Source organism: Canis aureus, chromosome 34 (assembly GCF_053574225.1).
Source record: "Canis aureus isolate CA01 chromosome 34, VMU_Caureus_v.1.0, whole genome shotgun sequence".
NCBI lineage: Eukaryota > Metazoa > Chordata > Mammalia > Carnivora > Canidae > Canis > Canis aureus.
In genome coordinates this window covers 9,467,017-9,481,549 of record NC_135644.1, presented here as the reverse complement: position 1 = coordinate 9,481,549, position 14,533 = coordinate 9,467,017, and the positions used below count along the sequence as shown (strand labels likewise).

Genomic DNA, 14,533 nt, shown 5'->3' with positions numbered 1-14,533 from the left:
GCTGATGGAGGGGCATGGAGGGCACCCGCAGCAGAGGGGCGAGCCCCCCCGCCCCAGAGCGCCTTCATGCTCGCCGGCTCCCCGGAGCTAGGATTTACTGCGAGAGCCACCCTGTTGGCTCCAGTGTATTCCCTGGCTGCAACCATGTTTCACAAGCATAATGAAGAAGAAACACATTCAGCTACAGCTTTCATTAATTTGAGTACATAAGAAAGCATAGCAGGAGGGGAAGCAGGCTTTGGGGGGCAGGTTTCTCTGGGGTTTGATTAGAATTCACCCTGAACCATGGATATAAAAACGTGGGGAACAATTTAAATTGTCTATAGCTCTGGTGCTCATAATCTGATGTGATGGGAGGTGGGAAAAGCAAGGCACGCCCTTTGTCCAAAATGTGCTTTCTTTGTACTAACGCCAGTGATGACAGGCGAAGAAGGATTGGAGCTGAGAGGCCACATCTTGGCTGGCTCCTTTTGGAAGAAAGGGGGGTGTTGCTGGAGGTCACAGGGCTGTCCTGGTGTCGGGTGTTAACATTTCATACCCTGCCAGACTCCAGTGCCTTGGAAACGTGTCTGCTTCCCAGATGGCAGAGTGTGCCTAGATGGTAGTGGGGTTTGCACAACTTCCCCAGGAAACCCCCCCAGAGCACAGGGCAAAGCGGCAGGTAACAATAGGTCATTCAAGCACCACCAGGCCCACCGCATCAGCAGCCCCCTCCAGGAGTGAGGCAGCATCTAACCCGAAGCACATCTATGCGGAGCAATGCCCTGGTGCATTCTTCGGAGTTGATCTTCTGTGACAAGCACTCTGCTGTGTGCCTGCCTCTGTACGAAGTGCTTGACCCACTAACTACTAACCAAATGAATCTTCTAAACCCTCTGAGGGAGGGGCCCTTATTCCCATTTTATGGGGAGGTAAATGGAGAGGTTAAGTAACTTTCCCAAAGCCAGTAAGGATTCAGGATTGTGTGTTTATCACAAAGCTTCCAGACCCCCTCTTGCTACACTCTGAGGCTTCTCATTTTAGGTTCTGCTGGTACCAGAGGGAGACAAGACTGTAGGTAATGCATCGGACTTTGCAATCTCTCTCCTAGATGGGAAATAATCTCTGTGAGGTTGCCTACTTATACCCTAACTTGGACAACTGCTTAGATTCCATCTGCTTGATAATTCGAGGCTTGCTTCTCAAATTCTTATCACCATCAATCAGTCAGTTAACAAGTGTGTTGAGTATCTGACTAGGTGCTCAGATAGTGGTCATTCTAGTAGGTACCATTAGCTGACCAAGCGCTACAGAGTGACCCAGTCTGCATACGAGGTAGGGATACTATTATTACTCCCATTTTATAAAGCACATAGTGTTTTGCATTCCTTGATCAGACAGGTTAGAAAGTTTACACAGTGAGGAAGTATCAGAGCTGGAGCTGGAATCCATAAAGTCTGAGGGAAGTAGTCTCTGTTTTCAGTGAAGACCCTACAGTGGAGCAGAGCGTTCATACTGCTAAGGGGACTGAAAACAGCCTGAGGGAGGATGGGGCGGGGGTGGAGTCTGAAACTTTCATCCAACTGGCCCTGGAGAGCCTCTTAGGGTTGGGGCTCAGGGGCCACCTGGCTGAAAATTCCAGGCAGAACGTTAGCTGGTGGGTATGAAGAGTCTGGAGAAGGAGAGAAGGGAAGTGGGAGACCAGTCGGAATGAGTGGCTCAGGGCCTGACACGCGGAAGGGCAGGAAGGGCAAGGGGAAGGCTGCGAGATTCCCAAGGAAGAACCAAAGGAGGCGAAGGAGTAGTTCACACCTGACTGCTTCGATCAGGCCCCTAGAAGTGAAAGGTCTTTTCTAGAGTGAGAGAGGAGGGAGGAAGTTACTCCGCAGGTCCGCCTAATGCTAGTGCGTTTGCAGTGGGGTGTGCAGCACTGGGCGCTGGGTGAGCGGCTGGAGCACCGAGGGCCCGGCCGGCTCTGTCCCGGGGGGCTGCGTCCAGAGTCTCCGATGCTCACGGCAGATCATTTTTATCACCCCCTCTTGTATGTGCCAAATCATTTCAACAATAACCTTGTGTTCATTGGTATTTTCTTGATTTGTCCTCCGGTTTTAAAACAATTAGCAATGAAAATGAATCAAGATTAATTAAAAAGATATGTATTTGTAGCTCATAAAATAGTTCGTGCAAGAACTGAATTTTGCACTTAACCAGACAAGAAGCACACTTCACACTTTGCCCTCTGTTTCACTGTTTTAAATCTCAACCACTCACAGGAAGCCCAGATGGTCAACACAAAATGACGGAGATGAAGCAAGTCAAGTTCTGGTTCTTTCCTCCTGCCGTCACTGTGCTATCATTGTTTCTTCTGGATATACTGCTTGAAGGCAGGAAGGTGAAGCTCCGTGGGCTCGAAGACATGAACTGCACCCGGAGCAAGCACTAAAGGCTCTGCAGCGTTAGGGGCTCACACCTGCAGTGTGCCCCGCGTGCACCTGCGTCAGGGGCTCACGGGTGACCGCGCACTCCGCAGTTAGCGTTCGGGTACGATATGTATGCAACTAAAGGAGCGGTAATAGCGTGGTGCTTTGAAGCTTTCCTATCAATTATTTTGATACTCAGCAGTAATCTCAGCCACTGTTTAGAACTTACACCAACAAAAGATTTTTCTCAGGGAGAAGTATCTTATCACTGACACTGTTTAGACTGCAGGCATGTGGCACGTGGTGATGATGAAAAGCAGACCGACTTGTAGTTGGTATTGTTTTTATTTTTTAAAGACTTTATGTATTTATTCATGAAAAACAGAGAGAGAGGCGGGCAGAGACTTAGGCAGAGGGAGAAGCAGGCTCCCCACAGGGAGCCCAATGGGGGACTCAATCCCAGGACCCTGGGATCACACCCTGAGCCAAAGGCAGACGCTCAACCACTGAGCCACCCATGTGCCCCTAGTTGGTTTTTTATTGCTGTTTTTAAGTTCTCTAAGACAGTGGTCCCCTGGAACATCCCCTGCCCCTCAGTGTACAGGTCAGAGTCTAACCATGAAATGGGGGAGGGAAGGCAAAGCTGGGGGGCCGTGGAGAGCTCCCAGAGCACCTCTGTTTAACACTCTGGGCTTCCAGATAAGATTTTTCTTACATCTGGGGTATCCTGCCGAAACAAGTTTGAAAACCCCTGTAGTAAAACACCCAGGTGGAGACATGGAATGTGCACTGGCACGTTAGGAGTCGTGCTCAGAAGAGAGGCCAGGCTGGAGACACGGGGCAGGAGTCCATGGAGAGGAGGTGGTAGTGAAAGCCACCGGGAACAAGAGAGGAAAACCCAAAACAGGTCCTTGGAGGTCCTTACATTTCAGGAGTAAGGTGGGGAGGGGAAGGGCTGAAGAAAGACGGAGAGGAGAAGCAAGGGTCGGAGGAAAGTAGAAAGTCTTGAGGAGCAGGGCTTTGCAGAACCCAAGGCAGGGGAGAGCTTCCAGACCAGAAAGTCCAGTGCAATTAGGGGCTGTGGTGAGATCCAGAAGGAGAGCGAAGGCCCTAGAATTTGATCCTTGGGAGGTGCCTGGTGACTCTCCAGAGGAGCAGAAATCACGCTTGATAGACTGAATTCTTCAGCGGAGGAACAGCTAACTACTCTGTGGTAAATCCACACTTGGGAATACTATGCAACAGTAAAAGCTGATGATGTACGGACGTGGAAAAAGCTTCAAGGCCTGGAGCTGAGTGAACAGCTTCAGATCGATGTATAAATACATAGCGGATGTTAAAACCAACAAATCCACACTCAACAGTATTTTCTCCTTAGGCTATGCGTGTATATAAATGCTTCGGAGGTGGTTGCAGAGGATGCAACAGATTGATAACAGGGTGTATAGTTGTGCGTCATCGGGGAATTGGGAGTGCAGCCCGGGGGAGGGGGGGTCTGGGGGCTTATCTGTCATGTTTCATTTGTTACAGAAAAATACATTCCTATGATTACTCGTGGAATGAAAAAGAAATACATTGCGAGCACCTGGGTGGCTCCGTGATTGGGTGTCTGTGTGCCTTGGGCTCAGGGCGAGATCTGGAGTCCTGGGAGCCTGTGTCTCCCTCTGCCCGTGTCTCTGTCTCTCTGTGTGTCTCTCCCGACGAGAAAGGGAGCAGAGCGGTCAGGGGCAGCAGGACAGGGGGGCAGCCCTGCCTACCAAAGCCTAAGGCGGGAGCTTGCACCGCAGCTCTGGGGCTGTCGGGACAGGGGTCCTGCTCTGGGTGATTCTAGTCGTCACCTGGCTGTGGGACGCACACAGCGAGCCTCAGTCCAGGCCTCACAAGCTTTCCCAGGAATGCTCAGCAGCTTTGGAACAGGAATAAGGCAGCAGAAGGTCTGGGGGTGGGTGAGGTAGGGACAGGATAGGAGAGAAAGAGGAGTCGTGCCCAGTCAGGGGGCTCAGATGGTGCCACAGGAGGGCGGTGGTTTGCTGCTGTCTTTTGTTAACGGCTGGGAAGAAATCCAGTGGAAATGTCTAGAACACACTCCTTATTTCTGCCACCAAAATTGTTCCAATTGGTTTTCTATCTACAATGCCTGCTGTCTCTAAGAATACCCCAAAGGTTAACTGTCTACTTTGTTTTGGGTAACACTGTTTTCTAAGGTTCCAAAATCCCCCCTCCCCTCAACCTCTACCCTCCCACCCCGCTGCCCCACAGCTTGCTGAAACTTGAAACCAATTTGAACACCATTTTCTAATTCTGAAGGCAAATTTATGGAGAGGAGGCAAAAAAGATAATGAATCAGAAGATGAAAAGACATGCCGTCTATCTTTTCTCTGATCATTGGACCACTCTCCAAATGTTTTGAATGGAAGCTAAGATCCGTTACTTTAGAAATCACGTGCGTGCCCTTAGCGCTGTCAGCAAAGCATGGCTAAATCTTCAAATAATGAAGAAACACATAAACAAGAGCTTCTTCTTACCGAAATATATCACGATGGCTTTTGATGTTCCAATCATATTCTCCTTTGCTGACAAGTTCAAAGAACTCAGTCCTCCTCCTGCACAAAATCAAATGAAGGAAGAGAGAGGAAAATCTGGAATGAAATTTCTCAGTCTGCGGGGCGACATAAACACATTTGTGGGAAAATATAAGATCACCTGAACCAAGTAACTTAATATTTGAAATCATGAGGCTAAAGCATATCAAAATAAATCACTTTTTAAAAAATGTTGAGGCTTCAAGAAAAAGCCACAATCAGTTCTGAGTGTATTTACACCAGAGGAGATTATCGAGCCATAAAGCAGAAGACAATGTGGCCTCGCATGTAGGATTGCCTGCCGTGAAGCCCTTGTGACACTCACTGCAAGTCAGAGGAGGGAAGCAAGGACAAATAAAAAGCGGGAACAATTCTGGAATGTTCTTTTATCATTCAACATAGAACTGAGCTGTATGAGGATCTGAGATAAGATAAACTCCCTGGTAGTAAATTCAAGGCAAAGACTTTTTTCTAGGTTAGAAAATAACATTTTCAGCATTTCAGGGCTTAAACACATAGTCTGTGGAGTCAGAAACAACTGTGTTTAAGTCACCCACCTGCTGTGCAACCCTGGGAAGGGACTCAACCCCTCTGAGCCTCCATTTCCAAATCTCTAACACAGGGATCATATTTGCTGCCTCTCACGGTTATTGTGAGGATTAAATGCAAAGCAGTTAGCATAGGCTCTGCACATTTTCAGTGCTGGCTACACACACACACATACGGATGCACATTCGGAGATGCACAGATACGGAAAAGACAAGCAAGGCATATTCTAAAGTTAGGAAAATAAGGGGGATTTATTTTTATTTTCAAAACTTTCATCTAGTTATAGGACTTTTCACTTTCATAGTGCAAAAGGAAAATAAGACATTACCAGTTTGATTCCTTAAGAATCCCTTCCCAAGGTTTCACTTTCTCAACGCTTCCTCAGGAGATAACTATTTAAAAGATCCTGACACACAGTTTCTCAAAGTGCATCCCACACAGAGGTACTCCACGTACAAGGATTCCCCGGCCAAGCGGGTTGGAGAAATGCTGCCTCTGGTATACCTCTCTTGGAGATTCACCACCCATATCAGCTTTCTGAAGGCTCCGAGAAATCCCGAGATAGAAAAGCCTGTCTCACCTTCCTTAACCGCAGAATTCCATAGTACTGCTATTTTAAGAAATGCACTTTGGAAAATACAACCATGTCATTCACGGCGGAGATCAGAGCAGGACCTCAGACACTTAGTGCTGAGTCACTGTGGTTTGGGGACAAATGCTGGGCGCACGGTTCCTTGTGTCTGATCTGGGGTGCCATCACCAGCTGCCCAACCGCATAGACTTCTTGTCATCTGATTGGACTAATTATTTTCATATGATTTGAAAGGAGGCAGGCCAGGAAGGCAAATCTGTGGCTCACTTATTTGAGACAAACAGACAGGTCTTGGATCCATCCCTTCAAGTGGATATAGGTCAAGGCCACACCACTGTACGGGAAAACCTCCCCAACAATCTCCGAGCAATGGGCAGGGATGGCATTGCACAGTGACACTGAAGGGCCCGCCAACTCCCCTCCCCTTTGTGTGCTCAGGCATGTGCCTTTTCTTTGTATAACTTCACCATCGCCTTCACGTGCCTGCTCCCTTCTCTATGGCCATGGTCATGCCACAGCCTGTTCAGTGACGGACTGTGAACTGAAAGAGAAAGGGAGGTGGTAAAATGGAAAGAACCAAGTCTGGACTCACACTGACCTGGGCCAAATGCTGACTGTCACTTACTAGCTTACCAGCCGTGTGGCCCCAGGCAAGCGATTCCATGGCCTGAGCCTCAGTTTCCAGCTTTGTGGTGAGAATTTGAGATGAGGTGTGCGAAGTGTTTGGCCCTAATAGATACTCAATACCTGACAGCTGTGGTTAATGATATTGATAGGATCACTGCCAACAAGGACACACATAATCGTCCTACATGAGATCGAAGAGGTCAGCTAGTTCTGTTCTCACGGAAGGGAGGCTAGTCTTCCTTTGAATTATTGTGGAGCAGGAAGTTTGGTTCCACAACTACTCCTTGAACACCTACCCTATGCCAACTCTTAATAAGACTTTATGGACCCAAGACATGGGTGCAATCTCTAAACATCTCTGAATTTAGCAGGGTCAATCAACAAATAAATAGGTAACTCCCCTTCCAACCTGATACCGATGATAATACTAATGATACTGGGACTAGAGTGAGGTGAGAGAGCCAGTTGCTTTGGGCACAAAATTTAAGTGGGTGCCCAAAAGCTCAATTGTCAAGATAAACAATATTTTAATACAGTCTTTTTAAAAAACAACATAAATGCAAGAAAAATCCATGATGAACAAAGTATCAAGGTTTTAAGCAGGATCTGACACCGCATGTGCATCACTTGTCTCACTTGCTGTCCCCCGGGCCCACCCCCCCACCCCCCACTATGAGGTGAACATTTATTGGGCCCTTATTATGGGTTCTGTCACTTAGTGCCCACATGATTGACCTCAAGTAGGTTCCTTAACCTTCTTATTCAGCTTCGGTGATCTAATCAGTAGTAGTAGTCATAATGGGATCTACCTTGTAGGGTGGGGAGAAGGATTAGATAAAATGATTTATGTAAAACACTTAGAGAGCCTGGCACGTAGTAGGTACTCAGTAAGGCTTAGCTAGTTATTAAGCTCAAAGGGCTGGGTTAACTGGCCCAAGGTTGCAGAGCTGGTGAGGGGCACTGCTGGAACCCAAAAGTAACCTGCTGAGATATCAGTTGCCCCAAGTGGCTAAGACATGCCCTGGGTGTCCAGGAGGGCACAGAGGAAGGCACCAAGCTTAGCTTGGCGGGTCATGGAAGATCATGAAAGGCTTTCTGAAAGAGCTTGCCCATCATCATCATGTCTGTCATCATATGCACCTGATGTGATTTCCATCCTCTGAGTTATTCTAAGAAATCACTAGAAGGCCAACTCCATGAGGATAAGGGCCTGGCCCCTTTCTCTTCACTCTTGAATCCCCAGTGTGTACAACAGTGCCTGATGTGTAGTAGTAGCTTGATAAATATTTGAAGTGATGAATGAATGAAAATGATGACCTCAGAAACTTCTTCATTTTTAAAAATAACTCTCCAGCCACTGGTTTTCCCTCGATTCTAGTTGCACTGGAGTATTCATGGTTGCCGTTTGGAGAGGTTGAGATAAGAAAACAACATAAAATCTATCCAAGAAAAGCTCCGTTAGATTCTTGAAGACTAGATTCCTACTAGACCAAGAGGACAACAAACAAGCTGTGGAAAGCTTAAGAACATCATTCCCATCTGATGTTCTGACCCTCCTTCCATTAATATTATTTTATCGCTGAGAGTATTTTCAAAGTATAAGGCATAATATCTCTGATGCAAAATGGAAACATCACCTACGTGGCTAACTCAATGCAGAAAAGAATTGTAAAAAAAAATGCAAATCTGTGATAGGGCAACTGAACAGAACCATAAGGATAAATTTCCCAGCTCTGGACACTTTAATAGCTAGAGTTGCTGGTGTGAAAGTCTTAAATCAACTAGACCCAAAATCGGTTATAGGCTTCACATCACATTTTAACAAAACTAGATTCCATTGTATCAGGACAAAAGGGATTATCCACTGTCCCTAGGGGATGTGGATAGAAAAGGGGTGGAAAGACTCCGTAGGGCACAGAGAAATGTGACATACTAATTTTATTTTTCCTCCACTGACAAAAGTGTGGCTATTTCTTGATATTTATTCTGACCTCCCATGGTTTGACTCTGACTTCAGAAAGCAGTAGGACTTTCTGCACACGATAGTTTTGTCAAGTTAGTCACTGGTGAAACTGTGTATATCATACACCTGGTAATATATTTGGTCACACAAATAGTCAAATAGATATTTTAAGGTTTTTAAAAAAAGTGTATTTACAATTTAAGTTCCTGAAAATTAACCATCTTGAAAGATCAAGAGATGGGGTTAATCATTTCCATAAGGCTGCAAAAAGTTTTTGAAGTAATGGCATGCAAAAGTCACATAACTAATTTACTATGCATGCTTCCTATGTCTTAAAAGGTATATAAATTACATATCAGCCGTAGAGAATGTATCTACCTCTTCACTACCCAGCCTAGAAATAACACTTTACCCATCTGGGGACGCCTGGGGGGCTCAGGGGTTGAGCATCTGCTTTTGGCTCAGGGTGTGATCCTGGGTCCTGCAATCGAGTCCCACATCGGGCTCCCTGTGAGGAACCTGCTTCTCTCTCTGCTTCTCTCTCTCATGAATAAATAAATAAATCTTAAAAAAAAATAATAAAGCTTTACCCATCCTGTCGAGGCCCCTGAGCGACTCTGCACTCTTGTTCCTCCCTCCCTCCCTTCCACCACAAGATGTCCATTTTCTAAATTTCACATACATCATTTTCACATAGATCCTTGCAATTTTCCTAGGTAAATCATGCAAACCATTGCTCTGTATATTTTAAAACTTTATGAATGTCATCATTGTAGTGTATGTATTCTTTAGCAACTTGCTTTTCTTGCTCAGTGTTTGTGAGTGTAGAGTTCTAGGCCATTTCATTTTACTGCTATGTGGTTATTCCATATATTATTATGTACTATTTATTTACTTATTTCCTGATGATGAAGGTTTAGATTATTTATGGGTGGGGGTTTTTTTGCTATTACATATTACATATAATGCTGCTATGAACATTCTTGTACATGTCTCCTTGTGAATTTGTGTGCATTTTCTCTCTGCCTCTCTCTCTTGTCTCTATGCACACACATGCACACATGCATATGCCTATACACTCGCACACGTACACATATATATATAAAATGTTGGGTCACAGTTATTTATTTCCTATGTTTGAGTTTTCTTTATAATAATAGACTGTTAGAGGTACAGGGTACCTTTGAGAAACATCAATTGTTTCTCTCATTCTATAGGTGAGGAAACTCAAGGTGAGGGAAGATGAAGTGATTTTTCCAGGGTCCCCTGGTGGTTGTGAGCAGATCTAGGTGGATTCTAAGCCCCTAGCCTCCCAGTTCTGGCCTCTGAGATCATCTTTGTAAACTGTGTGTGGCGTGAACCCTGGGGCTAGAGAGCCCAGCATATTGAGGGAATAGGGACAGCAGTGGCCCATAGCCCTGGTGTGAGGTAATGGCTTTGCAGGCTGCCATGGCAAGGAAGTGCCATGTACCAAGTACCAAGGCAGGCACCAGACAGAGGCGTTTCCATCATCAACAGGGGGATGCTCCACAGAAAAGCTGCAAGTGGCCCAGGCCCAGTTGGAGGCTCACGGCTCCAGGTGGCATAATTCTGACCTCCTCCTTAGTGATAATGGTTACAAAACAGCAATGTGAGATCCATTAGACTTTTGAGAAATGAATTTGCCCACATAGCTGCTCCTTTTGGCATCTCTATGTGTATGGGTGTACAGATCATACAGACCCAACAGTAGGAGCATATGTGAAGCTCGTAGACATAGGAACCCTCTTAAAAACACAGGACCCCTAAAAGGAACATCTTAAAAGCTACAAAGTTATATAATACTCCCTGGATCCAGGCTCTTGTGTCCTGAGGAACTGTATCATTAACTTCTCAAGCAAAGCACTGCGAACCTAGGTTTTCAAGGACAATGGCAAATACCTCGGCGACTGAAAGGCAACTTACTGGAAAATCTCATTTATAATCACGCATGTTTTTATGAGGCTTTCATCCCGCTCTCCTGACATACGCTCCATTGAGAAAAATAGCAGTCTTTAAAAGAAGCATCATTTGAACAGAACTGCTAAAATTACCCTCAAAAATAATTCTGAAGATTGGTTACCAGTCACCCATCACTACACTAAAACTCTTTCTGGCTTGTAATCTATCTTGCCGAAGATATCCTTTATAGATTATAAAGCGAGAAATCACCATTTCTGTGTACATTTTAATCAAAAAAATTGGGGGAGTAAATTTGTGTATCTATATGTGTATATATGCACACATATTCTTTATCTGTTCATCTCACTGTTCCAAATCTACTAAAAGTCCATGAATGTTAGGAAGGTTTTACTGCCAAATTGACAAATCATCATTATGCTCTTCAGCAATGACAACCCCAGAGTTCTCAGGCAGGGGTGGCAGGAGTGTATGCAGTGGGGCCGGGTCAGGGGGTGCAGGGGGAAAGAGATTTGTTCTTTTGGTATCCTTACAGCTAGTTCAACAGACAAATCACTCGTCTGCAGTTGATTGCTAAATTTAGACTCTGGAGAGGTTTCTGGAATTTGGGTGTTAGAGCACCAGGGAAGAATAGAAAATTAATATGCAGATGTTAACTCTAGTAATTATGACTGAAGGAAAAAAATCATATGTTTAATTTTGAAACTGAATGGTCTCCCAGCTTTAGACTAGCACTGATAACACAAAGGTCAGCTAAGAACCTGAATGAAGTTATTTGTCAGATGCCAGGCTTCTGTTGACATGAATAAAATTGGAGGGATCCAGGAAATGGAACGGCTTGAGTGACTGAATGTTGAGAATGGCCAAGGACTGGACAACACAGGTCCTAAGAGTCAGTTCAGTCCAAGCATAATCAGCAGTCCAAGAGATGGTATAAGACATTGCTAGATGGCACGTGACCTAGTTGCTCCTGCATTTACTTTGGCCATAGCACTCATTGCACTGTGGTTTTACTGGTTGTCTCTCTTCCCCATGGGCACAGAGCCCCTGAGCTAAGAGTTGTGCCTTACCTGCCTGTGCACCCCCAGAAACTAGCACAGTGCCTGGAGAAGTGCCTAAAGGCACTTCAATAAGTGCCAAGTGCTAGTGGGGGATCCCTGGGTGGCTCAGCAGTTTGGCGCCTGCCTTTGGCCCAGGGCGCAATCCTGGAGTCCCGGGATTGAGTCCTGTGTCGGGCTCCTGGCATGGAGCCTGCTTCTCCCTCTGCCTGTGTCTCTGCCTCTCTCTCTTTTTCTCTCTGTGTCTATCATAAATCAATCAATCAATCAATCAATCAATCAATCTTTTAAAAAAATAAGTGCTAGTGGATGAGGTTCTCATGTTGTATTTAGTTGCAATATCATGTGGTTGGGGGCATGGGAATGAATATACATAAAAGTGCTTTGAAATGCACCAAGAAGTGCCAAAATATTTCTTCTGTCAACCTAAGGTGGGGCCTGTTCTAACAGTAGAATAATTTCAGTGGGTTAATTCATTAGGCTCTGTTAAGATATAAGAATGGGTTAAGCCTTCCAAGTCATTATACCCAACTCTGCATTAATTTATCTTTCTTCTTTCTTTGCTCAATTGAGTGCAGGCAACAGTGGAAGTTGCAAACACTAAACACAGTGGGCTTTTAATAAACATTTGTTTAATGATGAATGAGTGAATATTTGTTGAGTTCCTATTGTATTTAAAAAAATAAATTGTTCTAGATATTAATCTAATTTTAAAAGGATAGTCAAACTATAACTCCTCTACCAATCTAAGATAATGTAGTACATTTCGCTGTCATTATCAGATGCTTTTGAAAAATGTTAGTTATTGCCTCCACTTGGAAAGACAAAGACAAAGATACCATTAGACCGGGCATTTTCCATAATTGCTGATGAATGTTTGTAGAGCACAAAGGGAAATGGAAAATTTTCAGTTTGAAGATCCTCTGATTCATTTAGAGAGCCAGCTGGAAAAGCATGGAGCATCCAAATGGATTTATAAAGCGCAAAGTATTGGATAATCCTCAGTTTATATAATGATCTGTGGCAATGTGGCATGGGAGATGGGAACACAGACAACTTGATGACTTTGGGCAAATTACTCACCCTCTTGAAGCCCATGTATCCTGATCTACTTATAAGATGGGGACAGTAACATCTACCTTGGAAGTTGACATGAGAATTTGATTCCAAAAAGTTAATATTTTGAGAACTCAATATGTCAGGCAGCGTGTCAGGTTTTGGGCCTCCCAGAGTGAGATGTCGGCATTCATAGGGCTGCCATCCTAGTGGTGATACAGGGAGCTACTGTAATGCTAGAACAGTACGGACGGAACACAGTGCAGGCACCTGCTGGATGAGAGATAGTGTCATGTGATCAGCCTTTGGGGAGGGATACTAAACTGTTGACTGTCTTACAGCTAAAGAAAGAATTGCCAACTTCTGATGCCCTAGCTTAGCTCAAGTGCAAAAAAGAGATTGGAGTCTCAGCCCCACCAGACAGGCTCCTGAGCAGCTCTAACCTGGAGCCTCCACTCCTCCTCCCTCCTGATGGTGGGCCTGCAGTGGAACTGCTATCTGCTGGTTACCTAGTATGCTTGGGATCGGCCTCCATGAGGGCATACTCAAGTGACTGCTGCCCCTGATGCCTGAGTGTTCCCAGGATTGGCCTCAGTTCCATAGCTCTGGAACAGCAGAGAGAATGCCACAGGGATTAAAGAGAGTCCAACTTCCTGGTTCAAATCTCAGCTTTACCATTTAACACTGTGAGCAATTTACTGACTCTCTCTCCAAACATCAGTTTCTTCCTGTGTATTATGAGGTCAATAACAGTGCCCGTTCTAACAGGAGTGCTCTATTTATTAAGGAAGGGTAATGTGAATATAAAGCTCCTAAGTAAGCACTCAGGAAATACTAGTTGTTGCTTTTATTAATAATCAACTTTGTTGACTTACATGCAAACAAAAGGACAGGGATTTGTGACTTTGCTTTGAAATTTTAATGCTTATAATTTTGGACCTCTTCCTCTGCCTACCCCCTCCTCCCAACAAGCCTCATCTTTTATGGTGTAATTTCTATTAAGTTTTCTGGCTTTCTTTATAAGGTACTTTAAATCATCAAAGTTATCAAACTTAAATGATTTAAATTTACATTATTTAGATTATTGAAATCTTAATTATTTAAATGCCAGATTATCTTTCAAATAGGTAATCTACTTTGACCACCACAAGGACCTTAGGGGGTTGATATGGCTGATATGCCTGCCTCCATGCTGCTGACAAGAAACCAAGGCAAAGAGAGATTAAGTGAGTGACTCCCTCAAAGTTGCATGGCTGGTTACCGATAGGGTACATCTAAGTCCTGCTTGAGACGCTGAAATTACTATTTAATTATCAAAGCCTTATTCACTGCAGGGACTCAGAAATAGGCATGGAAATCAATTTCAGAAAATCACTCAGCAGAACCTGGAAAATGTTTTCAGTGAATTGGAAAATCAGACTAAAGAATTAACCCCCAGACGTGGGTTGTGAAGCCTAGAAATTCACACTAAGGTTTTGGTTTTGTTTTATTTATTTATTTATTTATTTATTTATTTATTTATTTATTTATTTATTTATTAAATCTGTGCTTTATCTATCAGTTGTAGTATAGAATCCCAAGGATTCCCAAAGCCATTAGAAATTAAATTTACCAGTTTCTGTGGTTGTTTTTAAAGGGGTTCCACATTTCCAGGAAGCTTATTTTCCTCTTTTGGCCCATGGCAGGAGATCTTGCCTGGGGGAAGATCCTTATAAACTCCTCTCCAAAAGTCCAAAAGAGTGTCTCCCTGCCTGCACTGGCCCTTTCTA

The 14,533-nt window shown here is 44.5% G+C and overlaps 1 protein-coding gene across 7 annotated transcripts in view; it reads right to left on the bottom strand.

Annotated features, from left to right (window-relative positions):
- PDE11A (phosphodiesterase 11A) overlaps window positions 1–14,533 on the bottom strand; it is a 406,550-nt gene that overhangs the window by 43,879 nt on the left and 348,138 nt on the right. For all 7 annotated transcript variants that reach the window (XR_013371375.1, XR_013371376.1, XM_077883001.1 and 4 more), the window contains one exon: window positions 4,925–5,002. Coding sequence is in view for 5 of the 7 variants with exons in the window: in XM_077883001.1 (XP_077739127.1) it covers window positions 4,925–5,002 (78 nt within the window). In the remaining 2 variants the exon portion in view is untranslated. The remainder of the gene's footprint in view (window positions 1–4,924; window positions 5,003–14,533) is intronic.